The following is a 27,081-nucleotide window of genomic DNA, read 5'->3' as shown; positions in this document are numbered from 1 at the left end:
GGGGAAGGTAGCAACAGGCGGAAACTGCGCTCGCCTTTCCATTCACCTTTGGGAAGGATCACAAACCAATTGTCAGGGCTTTGGGACCGGAAGCGGAAGCACAGACGTAGGAGCCCGCCCTCTCTTCGTCCAATCTTGCGGCGCAGCAAGAGGGAGAGGAGGCGAACGGGAAGGTACTGCGCAGGTGTATAGAAATCCCCACCTGCTCATTCCTTGGATTCCCAGCGCTCGCCTTCGGAACCTTTGAACCGAGTGCTTGGGCTAACAGGGGAAGCATACCGGAAGTGGCTTGTCCAGACGATTTGGAAAAAGGAAAGGAAGAGGAGGAGCAACGAACCATGGCAGCTATGGTAGCCCTTTGCAGTGGGCTAGGAAGGAGAGCGTTAAAGCACTTCGTAACGGCTGCTGTCTGCCTCACAGATTCTGGGGCTCATGCAGGTAAAGTCTCCATATCCTAGGTTCCTTTATAGCATTGCAGCCGTTTGGCTTAGCCCTAATTAGGTCGGTGGAGTCGTCACTGTTAGCTAAAGGACTCCGGTGTCTAGGCAGTTTTCTCCAAGGTAAATGGGAATCTGTAGTGGCCCGTGACTAGTATTTTAAAGCTGAAGAGGGCGTGAAATATAGCCCAGTACTTTTTTTTTTTTAAACGTAAGAGGAGAGTGATGGGGTGATTCTTAAAAAGAGGCAGGGACTTGCCCAAGATCTTCGGGTAGACTTGGTAAGGAAGGAGCATTTTCAGTCACCTAGCAGCAAATTCCAGATGTCTGAGGGCCCAGATCTGGGCGAAATTGTGACATGGGCCCTGGAATCTATCATTTCTGCACTTTTATCTACTTTGTGCTTGTCTGTAAAAATCTTTTCACTTTCCTTTGGTATGACAATGCCTTTCAGTTTGCATTAAAATCTGTCTCTTCCCATGGAGAGAAGGGAATATAAATTTCCGGAACAGGGAGGTTATATGGGTGGAGATATATATGCCCTTTTCCCAAAGCCCCAGAAAGCACATTTATCCTAAGTCTAACTCTGCCTCAAATCTGAAGACTTTTAACCTTCATTTAACCTTGTTAATATAATGAACATAAAACCTTTCTTTTCTGTTAGGTCCCTTAATTCATCTCGCCTCCACAGAAGCAAAATCTTTCCTTAGCTGCTCAGCTAACAAAAATAATTAGTTCGTCGCTGTTTCTGTTTAATTGCAGTGCTGTGGAGAAGTTGTTCACAATATAAACAGGTAACCAGCAATGAGGACCTGGTAAGAATTTTTTTCTTACTTGTAATAAAGCATTTGCAAATACGACCAAGTTCTTATGTCTTTGCTATTTGAATAGAGTTCAGCTGAAGGACAAAAACAATTAAGATGATAATCATTAGTCTGTGTTGGAAAATTATAATTTATTGAGTAGTTACTTAAGTGAATTTTGAAGTAAGAGAATCCCTAGATTCCTAGCAAGAAGCATGGCTTCTGTAACACCATATTTTGCTTCCTAGATATGTGCTTTGGGAATTTAAAAAGGTAGTTTTGGTGCATGCAGTAATTGCAGAAAACCTAACAAAGGGATTGTACAAAGTTTACATATACCTTGGCTCTCTTCCTCATTTCAAATTCAATTCTGTCTTCCTCCTATTCATCACTTTGGCTGGGTGGCGGCTGCTTTAATCAATGCGGGATCAAAATTAAAGTTTTATACCAGGACATTAAGTACAGTCTCTTCTAAACTGTAGATGTATTTTTATGGGTTTCAAGTACTATCATTGGGCTTGGGCAGTATAGGTTTTCTTGCTACATGCAAAGATAATTTGACACTAATCAGACCATATAAAGCACTTTGCACAGTGTAGAGAAGGAACACAGTCATTACAGGTAAGCTGAATGTAAATTGGATTAAGAACATTTGAGGAGTTGGAAAAAAACAGAAGAACCCCTCTAGTCCCTCTGAGCGTCCATCTCGGTCATCTAATTCACACCATAGTCAAGAGAGTAAAGGAAATTACTAGAGCTCCTCTTTAGGTCATTAAACCCACTAAGACTAATGAAAGCTATGGGCTCTCCCAGAAAAAGGCACACAGTCCCATTTATTTGAAAATTTGCATACAACTACAGCGGTTCAGGGACTTCCATAGCCCTTTCTACATTAAGAATCTATACTGGAGACACCTAAACTGATTTTAGGAGGGAGGCCTTTGTGATAGAAGCATTAGAGGCAGTAGTGAACAAAGAAAAACGAAAAATGCTGACAGAAACTTACAAAACAGTCTGGGGCCATAAAATTGTAGTCAAAGAACCTGATAGTATTACGCTAAGCCTTGTCTTTTTTTATCTTATTTATTATTTTTGGCTGCATTGGCTTTTTTTGTTGTTGCATGCAGGCTTTCTGTAGTTGCTGCAAGCGGGGTCTACTCTTTGTTGCGGTGTGCGGGCTTCTCATTGCGGTGGCTTCTCTTGTTGCGGAGCACGGGCACGCGGGCTCAGTAGTTGTGGCTCGCAGGCTCAGTAGTTGTGGCGCACGGGGTAGTTGCTCCACGGCATGTGGGCTCTTTCCTGGACCAGGGCTCGAATCCGTGTCCCCTGCATTGGCAGGCGGATTCTTAACCACTGTGCCACCAGGGAAGTCCTGCATTGTCTTTTTACAAGAGAAATAGTGATAAAACATCTGAAGAAATATGGGGATGGATTTAGGGATTATAATTTAAGAATTGCATATGGTATCTGTTGTGCTTAAGTTTTTCTTGATTTAAATCTGAGAGTTTTTAGTCACCTACAGTCTGGACAAAGCATTTGAGGAGAGAATCATTTATCGAAGATTTGAATTTTTTTCCCCCTCCCATAAGCCCTTTTTTCTCCAAAGATTGTATTTTATCCCAGAATCCTCCTCCATGACTTAATTCCTCCTTAGCCAAACTTAAACAAGACACTTGCACAAAATATGTTTGAGTACACTGAAACCTTTAAAATAGTGAATCTTTTTCTGAAATACTCGATTTTTCCTTTACAAGCCTAGCTGTTGTATTCTCTTTCACAGTAAAAAGGTACAACTAATCCCTTGGAGAGATTTAAATGTGGTAACCTAAGATTTTAAGTTTCTTCGATTCAAAGTTAATACAAACTATATTATCATATATTTTTTTCCTTTAGCCTGTTCCAATGGAAAATCCTTATAAGGAGCCTCTGAAAAAATGTATCTTGTGTGGAAAACGTGTAGATTATAAGAATGTACAGGTGAGATCTGGTTTTACTTCACTATGATACTTGATTTTGGGATTTTGGCTCCTTTATTAATACAATAGAGAAGCAAGTCAGTTTTTATAACAGGCTTTGTGTAGGGTGACTGTTTTAGCGACTTCATAATTTCAGATCTCGTTATACTTCTACGTATTGATACAAGGCATCTCTTTTATTCAAATAAGAGCCCCTTGGCTGTCCCTCATTTACTGTTAATTCAGCTTAGCATTCCTCTTTTTTCTTTGCCCAAAATGTCTTTACAGTAGCTCGCTGTGGCAGTGATTCTCAGTTGGTGGAGTTCAGTAGTTTGGGAAAAGCTCCTCTGGTGAAGTTGATCTCTGTACCTCACCACCAATATCGCTATTTCAAATGTAATTTTATCTGTTGTCGAGCACTCAGCAAATTAAAAGTGGCAAATTTAGGGGAGAGAATGGTGCTGGAGCTAAGTATACTGACAGTAGTATAAAGTGATAGCTGCCTTGGTGGGAGAAAAGCCAAGGAATTTTAAAATGCAACGTATTAGGATTATGCATAGTGCCTAGAATGATGCCTGGTACATAGAAAGTGCTAAAGAATTTAAATTAATAAAACCTAAATAACAGCAAACGGCCTGATGTACCTGTGCATCTTGAAGACCTCATTGTAGTCTGATATTATGTGATAGCCTATCATGATAGATGAAGTGTTTTGTACCTTGTTATAAAAGCAACAGTATTTGAGAAAAGTTATCTGTGGAAAAGTCAAGAGAACAGCTTTAGCACTAAAAGAATACGCTCATTAATCCGTTGTATAGACTTTTTGACACACTGGATAAGAGATGTCAACTTTAGTGATTACTTTAGTTATTTAAAAAGATGACCTATTAATAGAATGAACATAATTCAGTGTTTTTATTCATATTTTTGAAGTTTGTCTGAAATGTATTAATAAACCTTTACATAACTTGAAGGTGTGGCATAAGGTTTTTTTTAATTTACCATTCAAGATTGAATAACAAGTGTATTAATGTAAATTTTTTTTCTTTTCAAATATAACTCAAAACAGCTTTTATCCCAGTTTATTTCTCCATTTACTGGATGCATTTATGGAAGGCACATAACAGGTATTTTGTTTTCTATATATTATAGCAACTTAAATGTAGGTAAGAACTTATATAAAGCTACTTCTGTTATTTAAGGAAACTGGCAGATTTTCAAATAGTGCTACAAATTACTATGACACCAGTTACTATGGCTAGTTTGAGAAAGCCTCTTTTTAGGCCAAAGGATAATTATTTTGCATGTCTTCTTATACTCAGTTAACTATAGGCTGACAATATGTAGAAAACTTGGGCTTAAAAAAAATTGCTTTGCTGTTTGGGAGTATACTATAATCATCCCCAGCCTATTATTTAAACCAGGGGCCTGTTGCCTATAGGCCAAATCGGATCTGCCACTTGTTTTTGTAGATAGCTTAGTTTCCATAGTGTCTGAGCTACAACAGCAGAATTGAGTAATGATGATAGAGACTGTATGGCCCACAAAGCCTAAGATAGTTACTATCTGGCTGTTTACAGGTTTTCCAGTCCTTCCATGACATAGACATTAGTTATGCATTTTGATTACTGGCATTTTTTACAAATAAGAAAGCAATTTCTTTTATAGGTCTTTGTGGGAAGAAACAAAAAGAAATCACAAAAGCAATTAAGAGAGCTCAAATAATGGGTAAGAGCATCTGAAAAACTGAATTATGCTAACCAAAATTTTGCTCATTATCTTTTGTGAAGAACTTTCATTATCTCTTTACAGGGTTTATGCCAGTTACATACAAGGATCCTGCATATCTCAAAGACCCTAAAGTTTGTAACATCAAATACAGGGAATAAATTCTATAAAGTTATCATCAATAAATTTATTTTATAGTTGTGTGGTATTAATACTGGCTCAAACTATAAGATTTAATAACCTTTGAGTAGAGAACTGATAGGCTAAATCTTATCAAACTATAAAGTATTATGTTTTTAATTCTTAATAATTTGAAATTATATGAGGAAAAAGTGTTTCAAGTGTGAAGTTTCCTCTCCATATCAGAATGTTCATTAAGTAAATCAGATTATTTAAAATGTTAATACTTGTTATATTTTACATACATATGAATTAAAAAAAGGTACTATGGGATTTTCACTTATATCTGGCCCCCAAATAGCTCATACAGCATACCACTGATAATGAGATGTTAAACATGGAAGGGATGACGTGTATTGGGATTTTACTTTAGGCCCAGATTCTGTGTTGTAAATAGTATTGTAGGGATATGGGTGCGGGAAAGTGGAATGCTTATATAATGTACAAATCCCACATGATAGGGTGTGGATTTGAAATTGCTAAGGAAGATTTTCTAACACGTAAATAATTATGCCTGGCTAGGACTATGGGTCTTCCCTCTGTAGAGATGTTATGTGGGGATGAACAGTGGTGCTCTCTGTCACAGGACCTAACACTTACTCCTGGACTAGTCTATCATGAACTGGTAGTGTCCTGTAAATAAACTGATCCATAGGCAATCTGTTGTATCATCTTCTCTTACTCCAGTGATACAAACTGATCGCCAAAAGATGGAGAATAACTGAGAAAAAATGTCCTACAAGGATTCTTTTCCTCCTTTTCATTTAGTACCCTGAAAGTTGGGACATCAAACTTAATTATTTTAACATTAGGGTTCAGAATGAACCCCATTTCCTCTCCTGCCCTGTGCTTCTTATGTAACTAGTAAAGCAATCCCAACAGCAACTCATTATTTGCACAAATCATCCCTGGTATTATGTGGGCTTCATAAACACCCCATGGTAACTAATGCATGTTAACACATAGATAAAAGATGATAGTTTTTGATACTAGCTATGAATTTGCTCTATCATTTAGGAAATAAGTGATGGAAGAGCAGTGGTCAACATGTGGGTTCAGCATTTCACCCAGTGAGTAAAGCATGAAGGCGTCATGTGATGTGTATGCTTTATGGGAAATTCTGTTATGGAAAGGATAAATAGAAAAAACAAACAGTAAAAGCTCTCTTAACCAACCTCCACTTAACCAACTCACTGGATTAAACAGGGGCTTTACATCCTCCTTAAAAATCACACGGAAGCCCATGACTCTTAACCTGTTGAGTTCTACATTACCAAGAGTCATCTATTTTGTTCCCAGACCTTATCAGTTGTATTTTTGTAGTGATGAATATGAGCATTAAAAATAAAGTTTCAGTTGCAGTGAAAACCAAGTAAAGGCTCTGAGAAGACTTGATAAAGATAACTAGCTTTTTAAAAAAAATAGTTGTCAAATTAGGTGTGGTTAGGACAAATAAGATTGGGAATGGAAAATGAAAAAACCTAGTAGCATTTTGTACTTAGGTTGCTTTGCAAATTTCTTTAAAGAAACTAAAATTGGGGATTATATAGGGTAAGTAATGGGTTTGATTTACATAGGAACTCCAACACATTCGTAAAAAAGTTCCTGGCCCTGCAACAAAAGTTTGACGAATGTATACTTCTGCTTTATGTTAAAGTGAAATCTCTGATAGACACCTTATTTATGTATCATTTGAGTCCCACTTAACTGGCCTTTTCACCTAACTAACCAACTGCTGATCCCAAACATTGCATTACCAGGCTTTGTTCTGTACTCAAATTCTGAACTGACTCAATTTAAAGTACTTTATAAAATAAATGAACTAGAACTTACCTATGTGTTATTGCAAAGAGCTGAACATAGTAAAAACAATAGGCATGTTTGGCTTTACCCTTCTTCTGATGAAAAATCTCCTTTTGGCCTAAAAGAATCAAAAGGTAGGAGACTGTGGGTATTCACCAGAACCGTTCATTTTCTCAATCTCTTCATCTGTTTCTGGGCTGCTCACTGTGGATGCCTTTTCTTGGTTACTACTATCAGTATCTGTTTTAGATGGTTGGTTCTGTATCTCTAACAGCCGTGACTTCTTGAATTGCCATCCACCATCTGTACCTGAAGCTTTACGCTTAATCATTTGCAGCGCACTACCAGCTGGACTAGCTTCAGGAATGTCAGTATATTCCACCATTAGGGTCAGGTTGTCTACCACATTGAGATGGTGGTTTGTATTACAGCTACTTTTAGAAATATGTCTATTTTTCAAGGAGATAACACATGAATGAAGAAATTCACAATCGGGAAAAAAGGTCTGTAAAGCTTGACAAAGAAAAATGTTCTCCTGAGGGTCTTTCTGGACATTCTTCTCTCCTAAAGAAACAAACAAATATTTCAACATACAGTATTTATACTACAAAGGTTTTATAGTTATCTATTTGTTAGTAAAGTCAGAGACCTTAAAGAATCATATTGAATTATCTAAATTAAGAGAAATGATAATCCCAAATTTATATGCCACAATATCCTCAGAGAAAATTAAAGTTGTTATATTTTTTAAAATCAAGGTAGTATATCTATAGTAGTACCATGTTCTCTGTTCAGTGGGATTTAAGAGTATTAATGAAAGTTATTTTTAATCCTAAAGTGAACAAATTGATCAGTTAGTGCAAGCAGCTCATCCATAATTCCAATCAGTGAGAATTTTTCTTCAAAGCACAGAAAGTAGTGATATGTGAACTTTTTACTTACGTGTTGCTTGAATCTGTGCTTGCTTTCTTTTTTTAATTTCTCGTTTTAATCTGTTTATATCCTTTAGTAGTTTCTCTACTGCTCTCTCACTGTGTTCTACTTTACTGCATGTACTCTGGAAAATAAAGTAATTTAACAGCATAGATAAAGTTCCAAATTGTAATACTACAATCTACGTTCACAAATAATATAAAATCCTTCATGGTGTATAACATCAAATATTTTCCTTTATAAAAATTTTATTTTATTTTGCTATTTTCTGGAGGAACTCACCAACAAGCATTTGTATGGTGCTTCATAGGTTACAAAATGCTTTCCAGATGTATTAACTTCCTATTTATACAAAGTTTTATCATTCAAGTTATTTCCTAGATAATACACAGAAATAAAAAACAAAAATATTTAACTGCTTCAAAACAAAAAATACTGTACTATTTTGAGATGCATACTTATTGCAAACATTTAAGAAACTGCCAATAACAAAGTGACTTTCACTATTACAAAAGAAAACTACTGAAGATTTTAATTCCCGTAAAACTACTTTTGAAAAGCAGAATGGCCTTATGTGTCATCAGTTTTTAAGTACTAATACCCTTTGACTCAGTGATTTCATTTTGGGAATATATCTTGGATCAGTAACAAAAATTTATATAACATGATGTTTCTTAGAATAGTGTCAAATCAGAAGTAACTAATTTCCAATTACAGTGTAATGGGTTGTTAGAGCCAGTTTTAGTGGATACTTCATGGAACATCTGCCCAGCCTATTTCTCATGAACTTGTTCATCCTGCCGTAAGAGTTCACCAGTAACCCTTTCACCAACTTTCACCCTAGCTGACCCAAGCAGAGATAATTACAATAGCCAATTGGCAAATCCTAATCTCTTGAATAGAAGAGATTAAATGCAGAAGCTATAGGTTAGCTCTTTGGTCAGCCAGTGGGTGAATAAACAGCAAGATCTGTAAATACTATGAAGGAAACAAACAGGCAGACACAAAGGGAGAGAGTTAGTTTTTTTGTTTGTTTGTTTTTTGGCCACTCAGTGCAGCTTGTGGGATCTCAGTTCCCTGACCAGGGATTGAACCCTGGCCATGGCAGTGAAAGCGCCAAATCCTAACCACCACCAGGGAACTCCCAGGAGTTAAAGTTCTGATGGCATTCAAGCTCCTGGTTCCAGTTCCTTCCTAGAGCTCAGTGGCCTTCTGCCCACAGTTCCTCTCACATACCTCTACATTCCCTAATTTAGCCCAAGTTGGTACTTTTTTTTTTAAGTTAATTTATTTATTTTTGGCTGCGTTCGGTCTTCATTACTGCGTGCAGGCTTTCTCTAGTTGCAGCGAGCAGGGGCTACTCTTTGTTGCAGAGCACAGGCTCTAGGTGCGCAGGCTTCAGTAGTTGTGACACGCAGGCGAACTAGTTTTGGCTCGCGGGCTCTAGAGCGCAGGCTCAGTAGTTGTGGTTCACAGGCTTATCTGCTCTGCGGCATGTGGGATCTTCCTGGACCAGGACTCGAACCCATGTCCCCTGCACTGGCAGTCAGATTCTTAACCACTGTGCCACCAGGAAAGTCCCCAAGTTGGTACTTTTCACATTAGAGTTCTAATATACTGCTCTAAGAAATATACTGCTATTAAAAAGAACTAAAATGTGGAAAGTGTTTAATTGTACATCAAATAAAAATCATGACACAAATTTCTATGTCCCCATCACTGTCAACAATGTAAAAGCATGTATACATTAGGGGGAAACTGGAGAAAATTGGAAAGTGCAAAGAGTTAAGTTACAATGGTAGGATTCTGGATGTTTTCCTATTTTCTAAAATTCCTGTATTATATTAAAAAACAATGTGCAATATTATCAGTGTGTAAAATGCATTAACCCCATTTCTCTTAGTGTGCTCTATTGGTGAGTATGGTGGCCATGGAATATACTACTCAGATCTCCATTTGCAGGAAGCAGAGTTGACTGACAGTTCCAGGTGCCATCTTTTTGGGTCCACTACTGTGCTTGTGCTTAGATCATGCTTCCCCTAGGTTGCTCTTAGCCACCGACTGAGCACAGTGAGGATATCAGTATAATTCTATTCCTGTAGGATGCCTTTGCTCAAAGACTCTCCATCAGCCTGGCTGAAATTTTTCAGGCCTTGCAGTCTAAAGCTCTTCCTACCCAATCATTCTCCTTTCCCTGTCTCCTTCCTCAGGTGTCAAACTTACATTGCAAGTCTCCCTGCCACTCCTGCTCCCTCCCCTCAAGGGACCTGAATGGACACAATGAGGTAGAACTTAGTACTGTTGTAGACTTTTTTGTTCCCAAATATTTGCTCCCTTTTTTATCCTGTAAAAGGGTTATATCTCCCTGCCTATTGCCATGACATCCTCTGGCCAATGAAATGTGAGTGGAAGTGACAGGCCAGCTCTGAGCAGAAATTCTAAGAGCTGTTGTGAATTTACACCAGCTTTCCTGCTCTTTTCCCTTTGTCATGAGAAGAGCATGTCCCACAGATGGGCTGGATCCTAGAATGAACATGACATTTAGAACAGGAGCAGAGCTGCAGCCAAGATATAATGTGAGTGAGACAAAACTTTTGTTTTCGTAGCCCACCAAGATGGAGGCCTTTGTTACTGAAGCTAAACTAATAAAAAATTTATGTCTAATCAACTGTCAGGTTATCCATAAACATATATTCAGTGAGCAATGTGATATGAACTCTATAGGTGATCTTTAAATGTTTTTTTAACTTACCTTTAATTCCTCTTGTAAAGAAGCATACAGTTCATTTATCTTATGTACCTCCTTTAAAGATCCATCTTCTTTAAAAAATTTAGAGCTGTAAAATATTATCATTTCCTCAGGCAAATGTACAGAACTCATTTAATGATACAATGAAAAATTTATTTGTAGTTGAGGAACAATAGATGATTCTTTTTACTGGCTTTGTAGGGACCATGATTTTGTCAACCTACTTATTTACAGAATAAGTAAAACCAACCAGAAAACCTAGTTATCTATCTTCACCTCAGCAAACTTTTTAGCCTCCTAAGTACTATTTCCAGGACTCAGAAAAGAGGTTCAATGAAAACAGATAAAGACTGAAGGGGGGGTGGTTCTTTCTTGGCAATAGGATCAGTCAATTATTTTACTGAGTTTAAGTCATCATTGATTGAAAGAGGCAACATTATTTTATATACCACGAAGAAAAAAGAAAAACAATTCTAAGGCATGTTTTGCAAAAATCCCAATTTGAGATAAATGTAAAACTGTGTCTTAGTATCAATGAAATGTGGTATTCAATTTCTATAAGACACTGTTAAGCACTGTGGGAACACAAAAATAAATGAAATCTAGTCCATTATTCTCATAAAGTTTACACTTAGTAAGTATCCTGTAGTACCAGTGTTGTTATTTCTGACATTAATTATTCCCTTATTGCCCACAAAAAAGTTATAGCTCAGCAGTCTACAGTGTGAGTAAGTCTTGGCTAAAGCCTCATTTTTTGTCTTTATTTCATATCCAATCTAATTTCTTGCCTTTAATCTGAACTGCTGCCTTAGAAAATTACTATTTTGAGGCTAGCTCCTTATTTTTAGAATAAATATGTTAAAATATGTAGGCTATACAACAATGCCCCTCTCTTTTGTATTTTATAAATGGACAGGTGCTAGAAGGAGATACTGAGAAATTAAAAGTCTGGTTTACTTGAGTAATGTCATTAGTCAGTTTTCCTTTCATTTTTATTCTTGTGTAATAAAAAAAATTAACTTCAAAAAATGAATAGGAGTTAAGTTTAGTGGGGAAGCAGTTGAGGAATCTCACCTGTGTGTTTTTACTGCTCGACTAAAACCAGTGGACATACAGGAATCAGATACAGTTTTATAACCCAGTTGTTCAGACATGCCCAAATTGGCCACCACTAAAGGTATCCTATGAAAAAGCCTGAAGAAATAAAATTTTTAAAAATAAATTTAAAATAAAGTGAAAGATTAGCATCTACTTATTAGTATATAGACTACCTTTCCCCTACAAGATTAAAAAACAAAACCCCATTCCTTACTACTTATCCATGACAGAATTTACTGACTTGAGGCAAATAGCTTTTAAAAACTGTGAAATGTGCATAGTGTAAGATAACTGTGAAAAAATACTTTAATGGTTATTTTAACTGATCACCACATGTAAAAATAAAGGCAGTATTGTTGCGATTCATCCTATCTTTCGTGAATGATAAAACTACTCTTCCTTGGTACTCTTTTTTTTTTTTTTTTTTTTTTGCTGTACGTGGGCCTCTCACTGTTGTGGCCCAGCCGCTCCACGGCATGTGGGATCTTCCTGGACCGGGGCACGAACCCGTGTCCCCTGCATCGGCAGGCAGACTCTCAACCACTGTGCCACCAGGGAAGCCCCCTTGGTACTCTTTTAACTTCATTCTCATACTCCATGAAAATGTTGTCTATATAACCTGTGGGGAGTCCTATTAACTCATTTTGGTGGATCCTCAAGAACCACCCTGCTTCCTGGCAGAGGTTAGAGAAAAGCTGCTCAGGTATGCAGGCTTCAGTTCTACATTATATTCCTTAGCAACCAATACCTAAAGCATGCATATTTTTTCCACCTTATGGTAAATAAGAGCAAATCCTCAGTGCCAGAAACACAAGTCATCATTCCATACTGGGCTTCTAATTTCCTTATCTGACCTTCATTCTCCCATATAAAGAACCGATGGTAAGAAAGGCTAAAAAGGGTTATTGTGACAATCTAATGCAACAATATACGAAAATAGTTGGTAAGCCATAAAAAGTACAATAAAAATATTGAGTACATTTTTCTGTTAGCTGAAAACAGCCAGTGACTGGCCAACATTTACCCTTTCTGAGGTTTGTATAAGGCATGCTCCAGCCGATGAGTAGAGCAGCTTTCTGTTATTATACTCGGTGTTAATAACAGAAAAACAAGTTCCTGGCTTGAAAGATGCTGCTGTAAGTTTTTGTGAAGCAGTCTCTCTCTGAATGTCATGATCTGGTCTGAATGACGTCGGAATTTATACCAACCAACCACATCCTGAAAGAAAATATAGAAAAACATCAGGCGAATACCTTAATGGTTACAGTTATTATGTATCTTACTGTCATAATCAAGCAGTAAAACTGGAAACCTTAAAAGTGACTTTCTTGGGCTTCCCTAGTGGCGCAGTGGTTGAGAGTCCGCCTGCAAAGCAGGGGACACGGGTTTGTGCCCCGGTCCGGGAAGATCCCACATGCTGCGGAGCGGCTGGGCCCGTGAGCCATGGCCGCTGAGCCTGCACGTCCAGAGCCTGTGCTCCGCAATGGGAGAGGCCACAACAGTGAGAGGCCCGCGTACCGCAAAAAAAATAATAATAATAAAATAAATAAATAAACTTTTTAAAAAATGGCTTTCTTGGGACTTCCCTGGTGGTGCAGTGGTTGGGAATCTGCCTGCCAGTGCAAATGCAGGGGATGGGTTCGAGCCCTGGTCCGGGAAGATCCCACATGCCGCGGGGCAGCTAAGCCCGTGCGCCACAACTACTGAGCCTGTGCTCTAGAGCCCGGGAGCCACAACTACTGAGCCCACGTGCCACAAACACTGAAGCCTACGCACCTAGAGCCCACGCTCCTCAACAAGAGAAGCCACCGCAATGAGAAGCCTGCGCACTGCAATGAAGGGTAGCCTCTGCTCGCATCAACTAGAGAAAGCCCCCGTGCAGTGATGAAGACCCAAACAGCCAAAAATAAATAAATAATAAAATTTTTAAAAAAATTTAAAAAAATGGCTTTCTTAATATTTACCAAGATTTGGGGCCTATATTAAACAAAACGTACACTTAAGAATACACTTTACCTTTTATAAAGCATGCAAACTGACTTGCAGTTAAATTACTTTCCATTTACTTACCAGGCTACAATTTTATTCAATACAGATTAAAGAAAATAAATTCTTAACTTCCTCTAGTTTCTCTTAATGGCATTTACTGTCTTAACATTTTTAACCCTTAGTCAAAATTTAAATGAAGAAAACACCAATGAAAACTAGTTAACTTCCTGTATGGATACTTGGTTTGCTAAGTAAGTAAACTGAACCCAATAGCTTTTAATTGAAATTTATATGGGAATGTTATCACCTACCCCACAGAGCTGGTTCCAAGATTAAGATCATATTAAAGGGTTTTGTAAACTATAACACGCTAAACAAATGTGTTGTTAGTATTTTTTATTTATCTTTGGCTGCATTGGGTTTTTGTTGCTGCGCGTGGGCTTTCTCTAGTTGCGGCAAGCGGGGGCTACTCTTCGTTAGGGTGTGCGGGCTTCTCATTGCAGTGGCTTCTCTTGTTGCAGAGCACGGGCTCTAGGCACGTGGGCTTTAGTAGTTGCAGCACACGGGCTCAGTAGTTGTGGCTCACGGGCTCTACAGCGCAGGCTCAGTAGTTGTGGCGCATGGGCTTAGTTGCCCTGCGGCATGTGGGATCTTCCCGGGCCAGGGCTCGAACCCGTGTCCCCTGCATTGGCAGGCAGATTCTTAACCACTGCGCCACCAGGGAAGTCCCTCAAAAAGTTTTAAGAGGAAAAAAGTACCAAGAAAAAATGTATTTGGAAAAAAAAAACTATTTTGATCATTCAGCAAGTTTTAACTGAACCCCAAGTGGGCTACAGAGGATCCAGATTAGGTGCTGTATAGGAAATCATCCCTGCACTAGGAAAAATAGTAACTTGTAGCTAAGTAAAAGAACAGCAATGGATTAAGTCCTAGAGTACGTGAGATCAATGTAAATCAGAGTAGTCAAGAGGATGAGAACAAGATGAAGATTTTTAATGACTAGCTTTGCTTTCAGGGAAACCCCTTTGAGTTTCTGGAAAGAACAAGCCTTTCCTCACCTGCTTTACATAGGACATTGTGAAGACAAATGCTGCTTTAAAGTTCTGTCAAAGTATTACATGTTTTTACGAGCTGAAAATAATACATATAATATGAAAAAAAGAAAGGTAAATCAGGGAATACCTTTTTGACACTTGATAATATTTTCTTCAGCGCTCGCTCATTTACTTCACCAGAAGAATTATAAAAGCTGTAAAAGCCAAAATTAAAGGCATTTCAAATAAGCTAAAAATATGAATGATTTTATTAGCACTTTTAATTGTAGTTACTCCTAGCCTAACTACCCAACCAAAATCCATATACTTATTGCCTGTTAGATGAAGTTCTAAATTAAATAGGAGAGAAAGTTCTCAAATTAACAGACTTAAAGTGCTAGAAATATGCGGTCCATAAGCAATGAAAAAGGAAAAGGAGTGGAGGAACTTTAAAGGATAAGTTTGTGTAACACTTTTTTTTTAACGTAAAACAAAACAAACTCTCCATTAAATACAGGTATTTGTTAAGTTCACATAGCTAGTTCACAATTTATTCATTAAAACTTTTTTTACAATAATGATACATACAAAAGAATGTAATGTGAGTAATGAAGCAGCACAATACCATAAAGACAATTTATTCATTGCTAATTCCAAAAGCTATCCTTTTCTTTTATAAATTTATTCTATGATTTTATTTATTGTTTCTGGCTGCATTGAGTCTTCATTGCTGCACGCGGTCTTTCTCTAGTTGCGGCGAGTGGGGGCTACTCTTCGTTGCAGTGCGCAGGCTTCTCATTGCGGTGGCTTCTCTTGTTGTGGAGCATGGGCTCTAGGCGCGTGGGCTTCAGTAGCTGTGGCATGTGGGCTCAGTACTTGTGGTTCGTGGGCTCTAGAGCGCAGGCTCAGTAGTTGTGGCTCATGGGCTTAGCTGCTCCGTGGCATGTGGGATCTTCCCGGACCAGGGCTCGAACCCGTGTCCCCTGCATTGGCAGGCGGATTCTCAACCACTGCGCCACCAGGGAAGCCCTCCAAAAGCTATTCTTAAATTAAGAGAAGTACTTTAGGAGTTGGGTTTTTTTTGTTTTGGGGGGCTGGGGGGGTGGAGGATAGGTATTGGTTTAGTTTAGTGACTTCTGTTCTGTAGTTGGAATGTCAAAGATTTAGGGAGAATTGAAAAATAATTCTAAAAGATTCTAAAGCATTTACTTTCAACTTTCTTTCCCCTCCAGGGATTACAAATAATATTCTCTTTTTTAACATTCATCAAGATCAACAATATTCTTTTCTATGATGTATTATCTATTATGCAAAATCTCTGACAAATACTATTCATTATAATAGGTTTTTACTGGTAATTCTAATCTACACACTGAAAAAATTTAGTTACATAAAACTGGAAAAAACATATCCTAATAGGCAATATATTTTTTCTTTTTAACTTACAAAGTGTTCCACCTACCAAAGGGGGATAATTCAGCTCATCGAACAGATCCTTCCATCTTACCTATTTATTCCAACATGAAAAATCTAAATACAAGAGTTTATTCCTGTGTTTCTCTAGGATGGTCCACTCCTGAGCTCCTCAAACTGGGACATAATGCAATACACCAGGGTATATAAAACAACAGGATAAAAGTGTATGTCTTCTGTGCAAGCACTGATTTTTATGTGAAGCTTCTGGGAAGGGGGACAGTTTTTTTTTTTGTAGAAATAGATATACTGTACAGTAGAATTCATGTTAAACTGCGCAATTTTTTTAAAGTGACTTTAAGTTTTAGGCTTCAATGGGCTGTTTTCCAAATTCCCCCTAGATTTCTGAGATAAGGGAAACAGTGTATTTCAGTGGCAAACTTTGCAACCAATGTATCAGAGCAGGATTGACAAACTTTTTCTATAAAGGGCCAGATAGTAAATACCTTAGGCTTTGCTGGACAGTCTCTGTTACATATTCCTCCATTGTTCTTTTTTTTTTTTTAACTCTTAAAAAATATATTAACTATTCATAGAGGTCCATATAAAAACAGGCCATGGGGCTGTACTCTGCCACCCTCTGTATCAGAAACATAAACCTGGTTATTAAAGCTTATCCAGCTCGGATTCCATGAAGTATGGTATCAGAAGACTTTGTTTTTAACATGTTCCATCTACATCATTTAAAAGAGTTGCCCCCAACCTTTTTGGCACCAGGGACGGGTTTCGTGGAAGATGGTTTTTCCATGGATGGGGGTGGGGGGTGATGGTTCAGGTGGTAATGCGAGCGATGGGGAGCGGCAGATGAAGCTCTGTTCACTCACCCACCGCACACCGGTACCAGTCCAGGGCCCAGGGGTTGGGGACCCCTGATTTAAAACAAGAAAGAAACAGCATAGTATGCTGTTGGATTAGAGCTCAAGAAATCCGGATTCTACTAATTTTACCCTACCACTAACCAGTTCTTCCCCCCATCCCCTAATTTTGTAAAGCTAAAAGGCTGAGGGACTTCCTTCAGCAGTGCAGTAGTTAAGAATCCACCTGCCAGTGCAGGGGACACAGGTTCGATCCCTGGTCCGGGAAGATCCCACATGCCGTGGAGCAACTAAGCCCGTGCGCCACACTACTGAGCCTGCGTTCTAGAGCCCGCGAGCCACAACTGCTGAAGCCTGCGTGCCCTAGAGGCCGCTCACCACAACTACTGAGCCCATGTGCCACAACTACTGAAGCCCGTGTGCCTAGAGCCCGTGCTCTGCAACAAGAGAAGCTGCTGCAGTGAGAAGCTCACGCACTACAATGAAGAGTAGCCCCCACTCACCGCAACTAGAGAAAGCCCATGTGCAGCAACGAAGACCCAACGCAGCCAATAAATAAATAAATAAATAAATAAATAAAAGGCCTAGGTATGGGTTTCTCATCACTGGATCAGATGGCTTCCTCGGCTCTAAGACTCATATTAAGTTGGTCTAATTATTTAAGGTAGTTGCCAGAAGGTATTGAATCACCTTTTTTTTTTTTTACTTTCCCTCCTTAATCCATTGCTGGCCCAGAGTCCCTCAAGAAAGTACTATTTATGAGTCTCCACCAAGAGTCCCTCATTCAAAAGGTATTTTTTATACGCATTGTCTATTAGGCAATATAGGAGCTGTGCCCCTTTCTGGTACAGCAGTTTAAGACCACACTAAGCCTTCTGTCACACCTACCAATGGTGTTTCTCACCTTAACACTATGTTCCATGGCAACTCTTACACAACCTTAGAAATGGTACATACAGTGTGACTGTAAGACAGTAATGCTGATTTTTCATGTATGGTTTATATAAATCATAAAGCTATTTCACCAAAACTACACCGTGTTGTTTATGGTTACAGTTGTTTGCTTTATGAAACATCATTGATTTATATACTTTTCTATGTAAATACCTCAATTAAAAGTTTTTAACAATATCATAGCCTATCAGGGCTAAGAGTACTACTACTATCTGTAGGACTATGAGTACAAGTTTCCACCCTGGAAAAGTAATAGGAAGCGGGTTAGATAAAGAACCTAACCAGTTAATAGACAAAAGATAACATTAAAAAATATAAGTGAAGAAACAGATGATAAAATAAACTGGAATAAAAAGAAAAAAGGGCTGCTGTTAATGTATGAGAACGTGTTGCTGAGTTTATAATATGCGATGAAGTGACTGGGTGGGAGAAGGAAAAGCAATCCTCAAGGTAAACTGGTACCTGGGAAAGGCAGTGAAGACCAGCTAAAGGAAGCAGATAAATACAGAGAAAGAACTATTAGGGTTGAAATGAACAGGTGAATTTCAGGTACTTAAAAAGAGTCTTTACATTTTAATCTGTACCACCAGGTATAACTAAGATACTTTGTTAGTTTCAAAAATTCACTTGCAGAGAATAATTTTCACAATGGATCATTTACTTGCTCTTACTACTCACCTAAAAAGCTGATAGCATGAAACGTACTTCTGAATGTCTGGAAAAAAAGAATTTTTAGTTATGATTACATTAAGTATCATTTGAATAACATATATTGAGCACTTCATGCCAGGATGTACTTTACCATTATCTCGTTTATTCCTCACAACAAACCTATGAGACAGATGTTATCACTCCTTCCACTTTAAAGATGAGGTAACAGGCAGAGAGATTAAGTTGGTGGAGGCAAAATTCAAACCCTGAACCTCACTCATAACTACTGATAGAATGCTATACTCCTTCTAAATAGGTTTAGTAATGGCCACACAAAAGATTAAGTCACACTTGCTATAGTCATTGAGTTCTGAAATTGTGATGCTGTAATTTTACCCAACTGATAAAAAACAGCTGCTAAAGGAATTCTTTTGTTATTCCAACTGGTTCTTTCATAAAGGATATGTCAATGTTAATTGTAGACTAAAGAAAAAAAGTCCAACATCTCTGAAGAGGTGAGTTTTATTCTCCTGTCAATAGAAATAATACATCTAAATACATCTAACTTCTGGTTGCTGCAGGTGCTGTGCAAACAGATTAAATTCTATCACAAGACATCATTACAAATCATGAAAGTATCAAGATGAATATAATGTTTCCTCTATCATCCCAAACTTTCAGATCCCTCAAGATTCAGTAGGGACGGCTTCCCTGGTGGCGCAGTGGTTGAGAGTCCGCCTGCCGATGCAGGGGACACGGCTTCGTGCCCCAGTCCCGGAGGATCCCACATGCCGCGGAGCAGCTGGGCCCGTGAGCCACGGCCGCTGGGCCTGCACGTCTGGAGCCTGTGGTCTGCAACGGGAGAGGCCACAGCAGTGAGAGGCCCGCGTACCGCCAAAAAAAAAAAAAAAAAAAAAGTCATTTATGGGCTTCCCTGGTGGCGCAGTGGTTGAAAGTCCGCCTGCCAATGCAGGGGACGCAGATTCGTGCCCCGGTCCGGGAAGATCCCACATGCCGCGGAGCGGCTGGGCCCATGAGCCATGGCCGCTGAGCCTGCACGTCCGGAGCCTGTGCTCTGCAACGGGAGAGGCCACAACAGTGAGAGGCCCGCGTATTGCAAAAAAAAAAGATTCAGTAGGGAACAGTGAAAGGAGTGAGACATTCACACAGAAAGTCATCAAGACAATACATATTCTTCTAGGCAGCCCATCTTTATGTGTCCCTGGGTCAACAATCAAATTTTGTCAGATACCATTTACAGGATCACTCTAGCAGTAATCACCTATTTCAGATAATTCCTGTGACTATGATGTTCTCTTCCTTGGGGAGATCCTACCCAGAGTACTAGCAATTTCATTTGTCACCTAAATCAAAGACATCAGTTTGATTATGGAGAATCTGTGAATCTTCATCTAGGTGAGGAAACCCAATATCAAACTGCTGTTGAAGAATCTTTTCAAGTAAACATCTGAAGAATGCAGACATCTTTGCATCTTTGTACAGGCAAAGGCTATCTTTAAGGAGAAAACTACATGAAGTCACCATTTCAATAACTTGATATGTATATAAAGTTATTGGTATTATACTACTATATATATATACTACTATAAAAGTAATTCAGCCTATTAAAAAAATGGAAAAGTTATCATCCTCTTCAGATATTTTCCTTCCAGCAAACATATGTTACCCTCAGATAAATCTCTCTGAACAGAAACAGTCTGTAACTGATAACCGGCCAAACATAATCTGGTGTAGATAAGGCACAGTATAATAAAATGATGAAAATCTCATTAACCAAAGCAATGTAGTAATTTGTAGATCTTGCCACCTGTTTTAAAGTAATCCAACATTTTAAAATAATTTAAGCAAATACTTGAGTGCAACTACAGCACTTGCCAGATACCTTGAAGCTTAGCACTGCTCCTAGCACAGTGGAGTTGCTCGATAAATGGTTGCTTATTTAAACTCCTAAAATATGTCAGATACTTTGGGCAGCACACCAATTACAATTAGGGAAAAAAGACTTCCTAAGGGCTTGCTTTTTACGCTCGTGTGAACAGAAAGAAAAACATTAAGAAAATAAAATTATAAACAATATAAACATGTGTAACACATGACAAAAGGCCAATTTCCTTAAGTTATGATATAGCATTACAAATCAATAAGAAAAAGCAAAACAGCCTAGCAGAAATATAGTCAAAGCATGGAACAGGTGTGTTCTTTTCAAATAAAAAGGTCTCCCCAAAAGTCAAACACATAACCTCATTTGTAATTTAAAAATGCAAATTAGAAAGGGGGAGGGGCAAGATGGGGCAGGGGATTAAAAGGTACAAAGTACTATACATAAAGGAAATAAGCTACAGGGATATATTGTACAGCACAGGGAATATAGTCAATATTTTATAACTTTAAATGAAGTATAATCTATAAAGATATTGAATCACTATGCTGTATACTTGAAACTAATATAATACTGTAAATCAACTATACTTCAAAAAAAAAGAAATGCAAATTAAAATTTTTTTTTCTTCACTTATCAAGTTGGCAAAGATTAAAAGATTTGATAATACCCAATGGTGATAAGGGTAGGGGGACCCTGGTACTTTCACATATTGTAGAGGAGTCTAAGATGACATGACTCTTCCAAAAGGTAATGGCCTACCTCTAGGAATTTTGCTTTCAGATATACTCAAAGGCACAAAGATATATGCACCATAAAATGTGCATTGTTACATTGTTTTGTATTAATAAAAAAATAAAAAGTCATCCATAGCTGGTTAAGTACGTTGTGGTACATTCATACAACGGGAATACGAAGACATCAGAAAGAATGACAAACTATACACATTCATACTACTCTGCACTAACGATATCTTGGAGATATTTATACGTGTATATAGTATGATCCCACTTAGAATATAAAAATATACGTACATTTATATGTGTGTATTATGTGTAGTATTAATGAGTGAAAAAATACTCATGAAACCAAGTCATTGCCACAGAGGTGACTTTAATGGGTGAGTTTAAATTTATATGTTTACTTTATACATATGTACTAAATTTACATATATACTTCAATTTTTACCTTTTTAAAGTAGCAAACAAAAAGTACAGTATGAGTATAAACTGATATAATCTTTCTGGAAAGCAATTTGCTAATACAGATCAAGAACCTTAAAAATGTTCACACCCTTTGACACTGTAACACCATTTCCAGAAATATACCTATAATAGGTGTAGAATATTTATGTACCAAAATGTTCCCTGTAGTATAATTTATGATAATGAAAAACTGGAAACTCTGATTATAATTTATTTATTTAAAGGACAACTAAAATCACATACAGTCATAAGAGTAAGACCATAGAGAATAGAATGCAGTTATAAGAAATAATATTTAGAGGATTATTTACTATGAGAAATTGATCATGACACCAAATTTTTTATAAAGTATACCACCAATTTTGTTTTAAAAAAATATATATATATATGCTTAGGAAAAAAATGCATATGTTAGAGAATCAGAAAACTCCCTATGTATTTTAAAGCTCCGTTTCCCTTTTTCTCTGAAAGAACAGCTGCCACCAGCTGCAGTTGCTTCACCACCCACTTCTCAAACCCTCTGCAGTCTGGCTTTTTCCCCATTACACTTCTGAAATTATGTAAGGTTTCCAATTATTTAATCACTGAGTTTTTTCAGTTCTCATCTTCCAACTTTTCTGCAGCATTTTACATTTCTGTTGAACCTCTTTTATCTTTTTTCTTGGCCTTGCTTATTATTGGTTCTTTCTTTTGCTGGATCACCTTTCTGCCACTCACATATACACAGGAGCTATTTCATCCTTCTTTCCCCCCAGTAATCTTAATCTGCTTCCTATGTCTCATATTGTTTCTTGCTTTAGACTAGGGCATAGCCATAACTTTAACTGAGAAATGAGTGCAATATATTCCTTTAAAATTTGATTTCTGGGACTTCCCTTGTGGCGCAATGGTTAGGAATCCGTCTGCCAATGCAGGGGACATGGGTTCGAGCCCTGGTCCAGGAAGATCCCACGTGCTGCAGAGCAACTAAGCCCACGTGCCACAGCTACTGAAGCCGGCGCGCCGAGAGCCCGTGTTCCACAACAAGAGAAGCCACCGCAATGAGAGGGCCATGCACACCAACGAAGAGTAGCCCCTGCTGGCTGCAACTAGAGAAAGCCCACACGCAGCCACGAAGACCCAATGCAGCCAAAAATAAATAAATAAATAAAATTAAAAATTTGATTTTAAAAATTCATACCTATTTCTGGTGTTTTTGTTTCTTTGTTTGTTTTAGTTTTTGGCCGCACCACGCGGCACGTGGGATCCTTAGTTCCCTGACCAGGGATGGAACCCGCACCCCCTGCAGTGGAAGCGCAGAGTCTTAACGCTGGACCCAGGGAAGTCCTGATATCTATTTCTTAATAATTTAAAAAGTAACTTATACTGACCCCTTTCAGCATAAACTATCAAAATAGAAGACACAGAAATAAGTGACTCACCAATTGTATAAATAACTTCAAAATCATCCATTTGAGAATCAGTTATGTTGTTCTTCGCTTCACCTTTCACTTCCCCAAGGAGAAAACCTTCCTATAAGGATAAAAATAAGCAGTATATGGAATACACGGATAGAATTTCCAAGTTCAGTCACTTAACTAACCAGTATTTCCCAAGAATTTTACAACACGTACAAGCGTGTGTTACCAGCTGGAGCACACACAAAAGAAAGACTAGGTGCATTCCAGTTTACCTGGGCAACATAACCAGGTTAAAAAACATGAGTAGAAGAGATTGTAAATACCACTGTGACTTTAGCACTCTTGGAAGTATAAAAGGCTTAAAGGCAGAAATGAGAACACAATGTTCAAGGAACAAGGAGTAGAGCAGTTAGCCTGAGAATAGAAGCCTCCCATCTGTAACGAAATCTTAGGTTACTATGAACAGCACCAATAATGGACCATCCTGAATGACTGGCCAAGGAGTCTGGATTAATGGCACATGCTTCTGGGAGTCAGTGGAGGCTTCTGAGCTATGAAATGACACAGGATGGGCTTTTAGATTAAGCATGTGCACAATATCAAAGACCTGTAATTCAATATTAGAGTCTGCTGTATAAAAGAGGAGCTCTGAGCCCCGGTTCTTTTTAAAATGCAGGCATTTTGCCACCATAGCAGTGATCTCTTTGAGTTTCAGAGAATTCACTTATTTCTCTTGGCACATTTAGAAACCCAATGAGCTTGACAATGAATTTTTTACAGTCTTTATAACTTCTTTAGTTAAAAATGCTTTAAGAAATGTTTTTTTTTTCATTAAAAGAAAAACACAAAAGTAATGTTTCCACAATGTGAGTCTTTGCTGGAATCAAAGGGGAACAATACAGAACTCTACTCTCTAGCGTTCTATACAAACCCCTGGAAAAGAGACAATGCAAGTACAGCTCTCCATCAAACCACCTTTTAAGGACTTTAGGAAAAAGATCTAAGGAACAGAGTCCTCTCTAACACTACGGTACTTTGCAAGTGCTAATCCTTTAAGCTACAGAGGACTTACAGTCCCACTCTGGTTATGTTTACACTAAGGTATTCCACAGTAATTTCTACAGCCACACACATTTTAAATCATCATATAATTGCTCTTTGCTACGTGTTAATCTACAAGCGTATTTAAAATTGCATACATGAAAGATAGCAATTCCAGCCTTATTAGGACTACGCCAAAAAACTATTTTGGATAAGGCAAGCCTTTATTATAAAGTGAAGGGCACAAAATTTAGCAGAAATCACTAGGTTTTATTCAGTATGATATTCTCTAAACCGTATTAGCAAGTTACTACACACTTACTCTAGGACACTACTTCTCAGACTCAAAGTTTTACAGTGTTTTTTAATTTCATAAAAATGAAAGTTTTTAAAAATAGGTACTGTATTTTTTTTTAAAAAAAACTACTTCACCTAGAGGTTTTGAACCTAGGCGAAAGTGTGAAATAAGCATTTAAATATCTAATATTTCAGGATAAACTTAAATGTTTAAATTACAACCGAAATTATCCGACAAGGAACTAGCTCAGGCCTTACAAGCTAATAAATTTGATACCAACGCAAACAAAAGTCAGCTATCCAATATACGAAATTAATCTTCTTCATCTACTAAGATTCCCCCCAAAATAGCCACTGGATGCATCATTTCTCATTCCTTTACAAGTCTTCCATTTCAACAAACGTGCACAGTAGCTGCTCTGAAGGGGAAAATTGAGTTCTTTGCGAAAACCGCTGTCGGTAGTTAGGAGAAAGTTAACCGGCAACCTTCCCAGCGAGCGGTAGCGGGAGAGCGCTATGTGAACCTTCTATTTCTTCACAACCAAAATGAACCAGAAAAGGGGGACTACTGAAAAAGAGAAATGAAGGTGTGCGAGACACTCCGAGCAGGGCGCGGAAATAAACACTGGTTGCGAGAGGGAGGGCTAACTCTGGAAAAGGCTCACCCCCGGAGGCACCTCCGGGGCCGCCCGGGAGCGGGAGAAGGCAGCCCCGACTGCACAGAGCCGGCGCGGCGGCGGCGTCGGGAGCCCGCGTGCGGTACCCGGGCAGCGGTGGCCGGGACGGCGCCCGCGCGCGCGCGCGCGCGCGCGGGTCCTTTTCTGAGGTGACGCCAGAGCCCGCCCCGATCCTCGGCTCACCGTGTCCGAGTCGGTGTTGAGGTGCTGGAAGACGAGCGCGCCCAGCACAAAGCCAGAGAGCACCGCCGACGTGCTCTCACCCTCCATGCTTCCGCCGCCGCCGCCGCCCCCGCGCTGCTCAAGCTGACAGGGCTCGGCGCGGGCCGCACGGGGCGGGGTCCTCGGCAGCGCGTCGGCGAGGCGGCGAGGCGGGGCCGAGCGAGGAGGCGGGATGTGCGCCGGCGCATTGGCCGCGGCTCGCTCCCCCGAGGGGCGGGGTTGGTGGGGAGTCGCTGGGGCTCTCTGGTGCGGAGCTGGCAGCTCTGACGAGGGCTCTGGTTCGTCCCTCTCGGTGTTGGGCACCTCTGCCCAGCGCCAGGCCACGGACAGCGCTTTTGGTGGCTAGCTGCTACTGAGGGACCCTGGCATATGTGCAAAAGTGGAATAAATGAACACTTCTGACAGAATAGAGGCATTGCCTAGTGGCATAATATCACAATGGAAATGCCACGTTTGGAGTTTTCAGAGTGTCAGATGCTGCCCATTACTCATTGAAACTTCTGGAATACTAACGACCGTTTCAGAGAATGTCTTTTCTAGATCTCTCCAGCGATGTCCCGTCCCATGCAGTGGGGAGGAGGGGAACGGGTTTCTTTGAGAGTTTGCTTGCTTTTAGAAAATTGAGGACTCAGTTCAAAGAATATACAGACTTTTTAACATTGTTCTGACAATTTAATGATAGGTGTAAACGTACTGTGATGGATCATTTGATATAAACGTAAGGGGAATAGGAAGACCAGGGCTTGCCAATTTTCCACACACTGTATATAAAGCTATGGTTTTTAAATGAAAGCCAGCAAAATATCAGACTGAATTGAATTGATATTACATATTTCTGGGTTTTGTTGTGTAGCAGCCATATTTCACTAACACACTGAAGACATGTGTAGAATTAAAGATTATGTGTTTATTACCTAAAATTGTTTCGTGCTGTCGTTTCAGCATAATCACTGTTAATATGAAGAGATTTTCACGTAATTTGTGTTTTATGGATAGTAATGATCTAAAGGATTAAAAAATAAAAAACGTTAGTCCAAGAGAGTGGAAGTAAACCCTCACATGTAAGGTCAAAAGTTTTTTGTTTTTTTGTTTTTGCGGTACGTGGGCCTCTCACTGTTGTGTTCTCTCCCTTTGCGGAGCACAGGCTCCGGACGCGCAGGCCCAGCGGCCATGGCTCATCAGACCAGCCGCTCCGCGGCATGTGGGATCTTCCCGGACCGGGGCACGAACCTGTGTCCCCTGCATCGGCAGGCGGACCCTCAACCACTGCGCCACCAGGGAAGCCCAGGTCAAAAGATTTTTGACATGGTTGCCAAGACAATTCACTGGGGAAGGACAGGCTTTTCAACAAATGCAAAAGAATGAAGTTAGATCCTTAACTTATGCCATATATAACAATCAGCTCAAAATGGATAAAAGAGCTAAATGTAAGACCTAAAACGATAACATTCTTAGAAGAAAACACTGGGGAAAACTTCATGACACTGGATTTGGCAATGATTTCTTGCATGTGACACCAAAAGCAAAGACAAAGGAAAAAATAGACAAATTCTACTTCATCAAATTAAAAACTTTTGTCCATCACAGGACACTATCAAGAGAGTGAAAAGGCAACCTACAGAATGGGAGAAATATTTGCAAACCATATGCAAAATATATATAAAGAGCTACAACTCAACGACAACAGAAAAAAAAACAGTTAAAAAATGAACAAACATCTTCTTGAATATACATTTC

General features: G+C 39.0%; 2 protein-coding genes across 9 annotated transcripts; one reads left to right on the top strand and one right to left on the bottom strand.

The window, feature by feature from the left end:
- The first annotated feature begins 9 nt into the window (after positions 1-9).
- On the top strand, positions 10-22,852 carry MRPS18C (mitochondrial ribosomal protein S18C). Of its 6 annotated transcripts, none has more exons than XM_060012247.1 (6): positions 14-438; positions 1,200-1,231; positions 3,134-3,217; positions 4,265-4,322; positions 4,864-4,923; positions 5,008-5,120. In XM_060012247.1, the coding sequence occupies exons 1-6, from the start codon at positions 339-341 to the stop codon at positions 5,082-5,084; spliced, it is 411 nt and encodes a 136-aa protein (XP_059868230.1). In that variant the 5' UTR covers positions 14-338; the 3' UTR covers positions 5,085-5,120. The 6 variants fall into 6 exon arrangements, with proteins under 6 accessions (XP_059868233.1, XP_059868230.1, XP_059868229.1 ...); XM_060012246.2 differs by lacking the exon at positions 5,008-5,120 and adding an exon at positions 22,622-22,852 and having other exon boundaries at positions 115-438; positions 1,200-1,252; XM_060012245.1 differs by having other exon boundaries at positions 115-438; positions 1,200-1,252.
- Positions 1,280-25,490, bottom strand: ABRAXAS1 (abraxas 1, BRCA1 A complex subunit). Of its 3 annotated transcripts, XR_009519511.1 has the most exons (10): positions 25,306-25,490; positions 23,129-23,219; positions 18,630-18,666; positions 14,858-14,924; positions 12,711-12,904; positions 11,663-11,782; positions 10,592-10,676; positions 7,849-7,963; positions 6,937-7,470; positions 1,280-2,621 (listed from the first exon to the last, which is right to left on the bottom strand). XR_009519511.1 is itself a non-coding variant. In XM_060012243.1 (9 exons), the coding sequence occupies exons 1-9, from the start codon at positions 25,390-25,392 to the stop codon at positions 7,034-7,036; spliced, it is 1,233 nt and encodes a 410-aa protein (XP_059868226.1). In that variant the 5' UTR covers positions 25,393-25,490; the 3' UTR covers positions 6,326-7,033. The 3 variants fall into 3 exon arrangements, 2 of the variants coding, with proteins under 2 accessions (XP_059868226.1, XP_059868227.1); XM_060012243.1 differs by lacking the exon at positions 1,280-2,621 and having other exon boundaries at positions 6,326-7,470; XM_060012244.1 differs by lacking the exons at positions 1,280-2,621; positions 14,858-14,924; positions 25,306-25,490 and having other exon boundaries at positions 6,326-7,470; positions 23,129-23,179.
- Positions 25,491-27,081: the final 1,591 nt, after the last annotated feature.

This window comes from Delphinus delphis, chromosome 5, assembly GCF_949987515.2.
Source record: "Delphinus delphis chromosome 5, mDelDel1.2, whole genome shotgun sequence".
Classification (NCBI taxonomy): domain Eukaryota; kingdom Metazoa; phylum Chordata; class Mammalia; order Artiodactyla; family Delphinidae; genus Delphinus; species Delphinus delphis.
The sequence above is the reverse complement of the archived record's forward strand: the minus strand, read 5'-3'. Positions and strand labels throughout refer to the sequence as shown.

Excerpts from the sequence above, each read along its gene's own strand:
- MRPS18C (XM_060012245.1), top strand. The coding sequence starts at position 339 with ATGGCAGCTATGGTAGCCCTTTGCAGTGGGCTAGGAAGGAGAGCGTTA. Across the intron at positions 439-1,199 it reads AGATTCTGGGGCTCATGCAG|TGCTGTGGAGAAGTTGTTCA; the intron begins GTAAAGTCTCCA and ends GTTTAATTGCAG. Across the intron at positions 3,218-4,264 it reads TAGATTATAAGAATGTACAG|CTTTTATCCCAGTTTATTTC; the intron begins GTGAGATCTGGT and ends AACTCAAAACAG.
- ABRAXAS1 (XM_060012243.1), bottom strand. The coding sequence starts at position 25,392 with ATGGAGGGTGAGAGCACGTCGGCGGTGCTCTCTGGCTTTGTGCTGGGC. Across the intron at positions 23,220-25,305 it reads TCAACACCGACTCGGACACG|GAAGGTTTTCTCCTTGGGGA; the intron begins GTGAGCCGAGGA and ends TTATCCTTATAG. Across the intron at positions 10,677-11,662 it reads CGAGCAGTAAAAACACACAG|CTCTAAATTTTTTAAAGAAG; the intron begins GTGAGATTCCTC and ends AATATTTTACAG.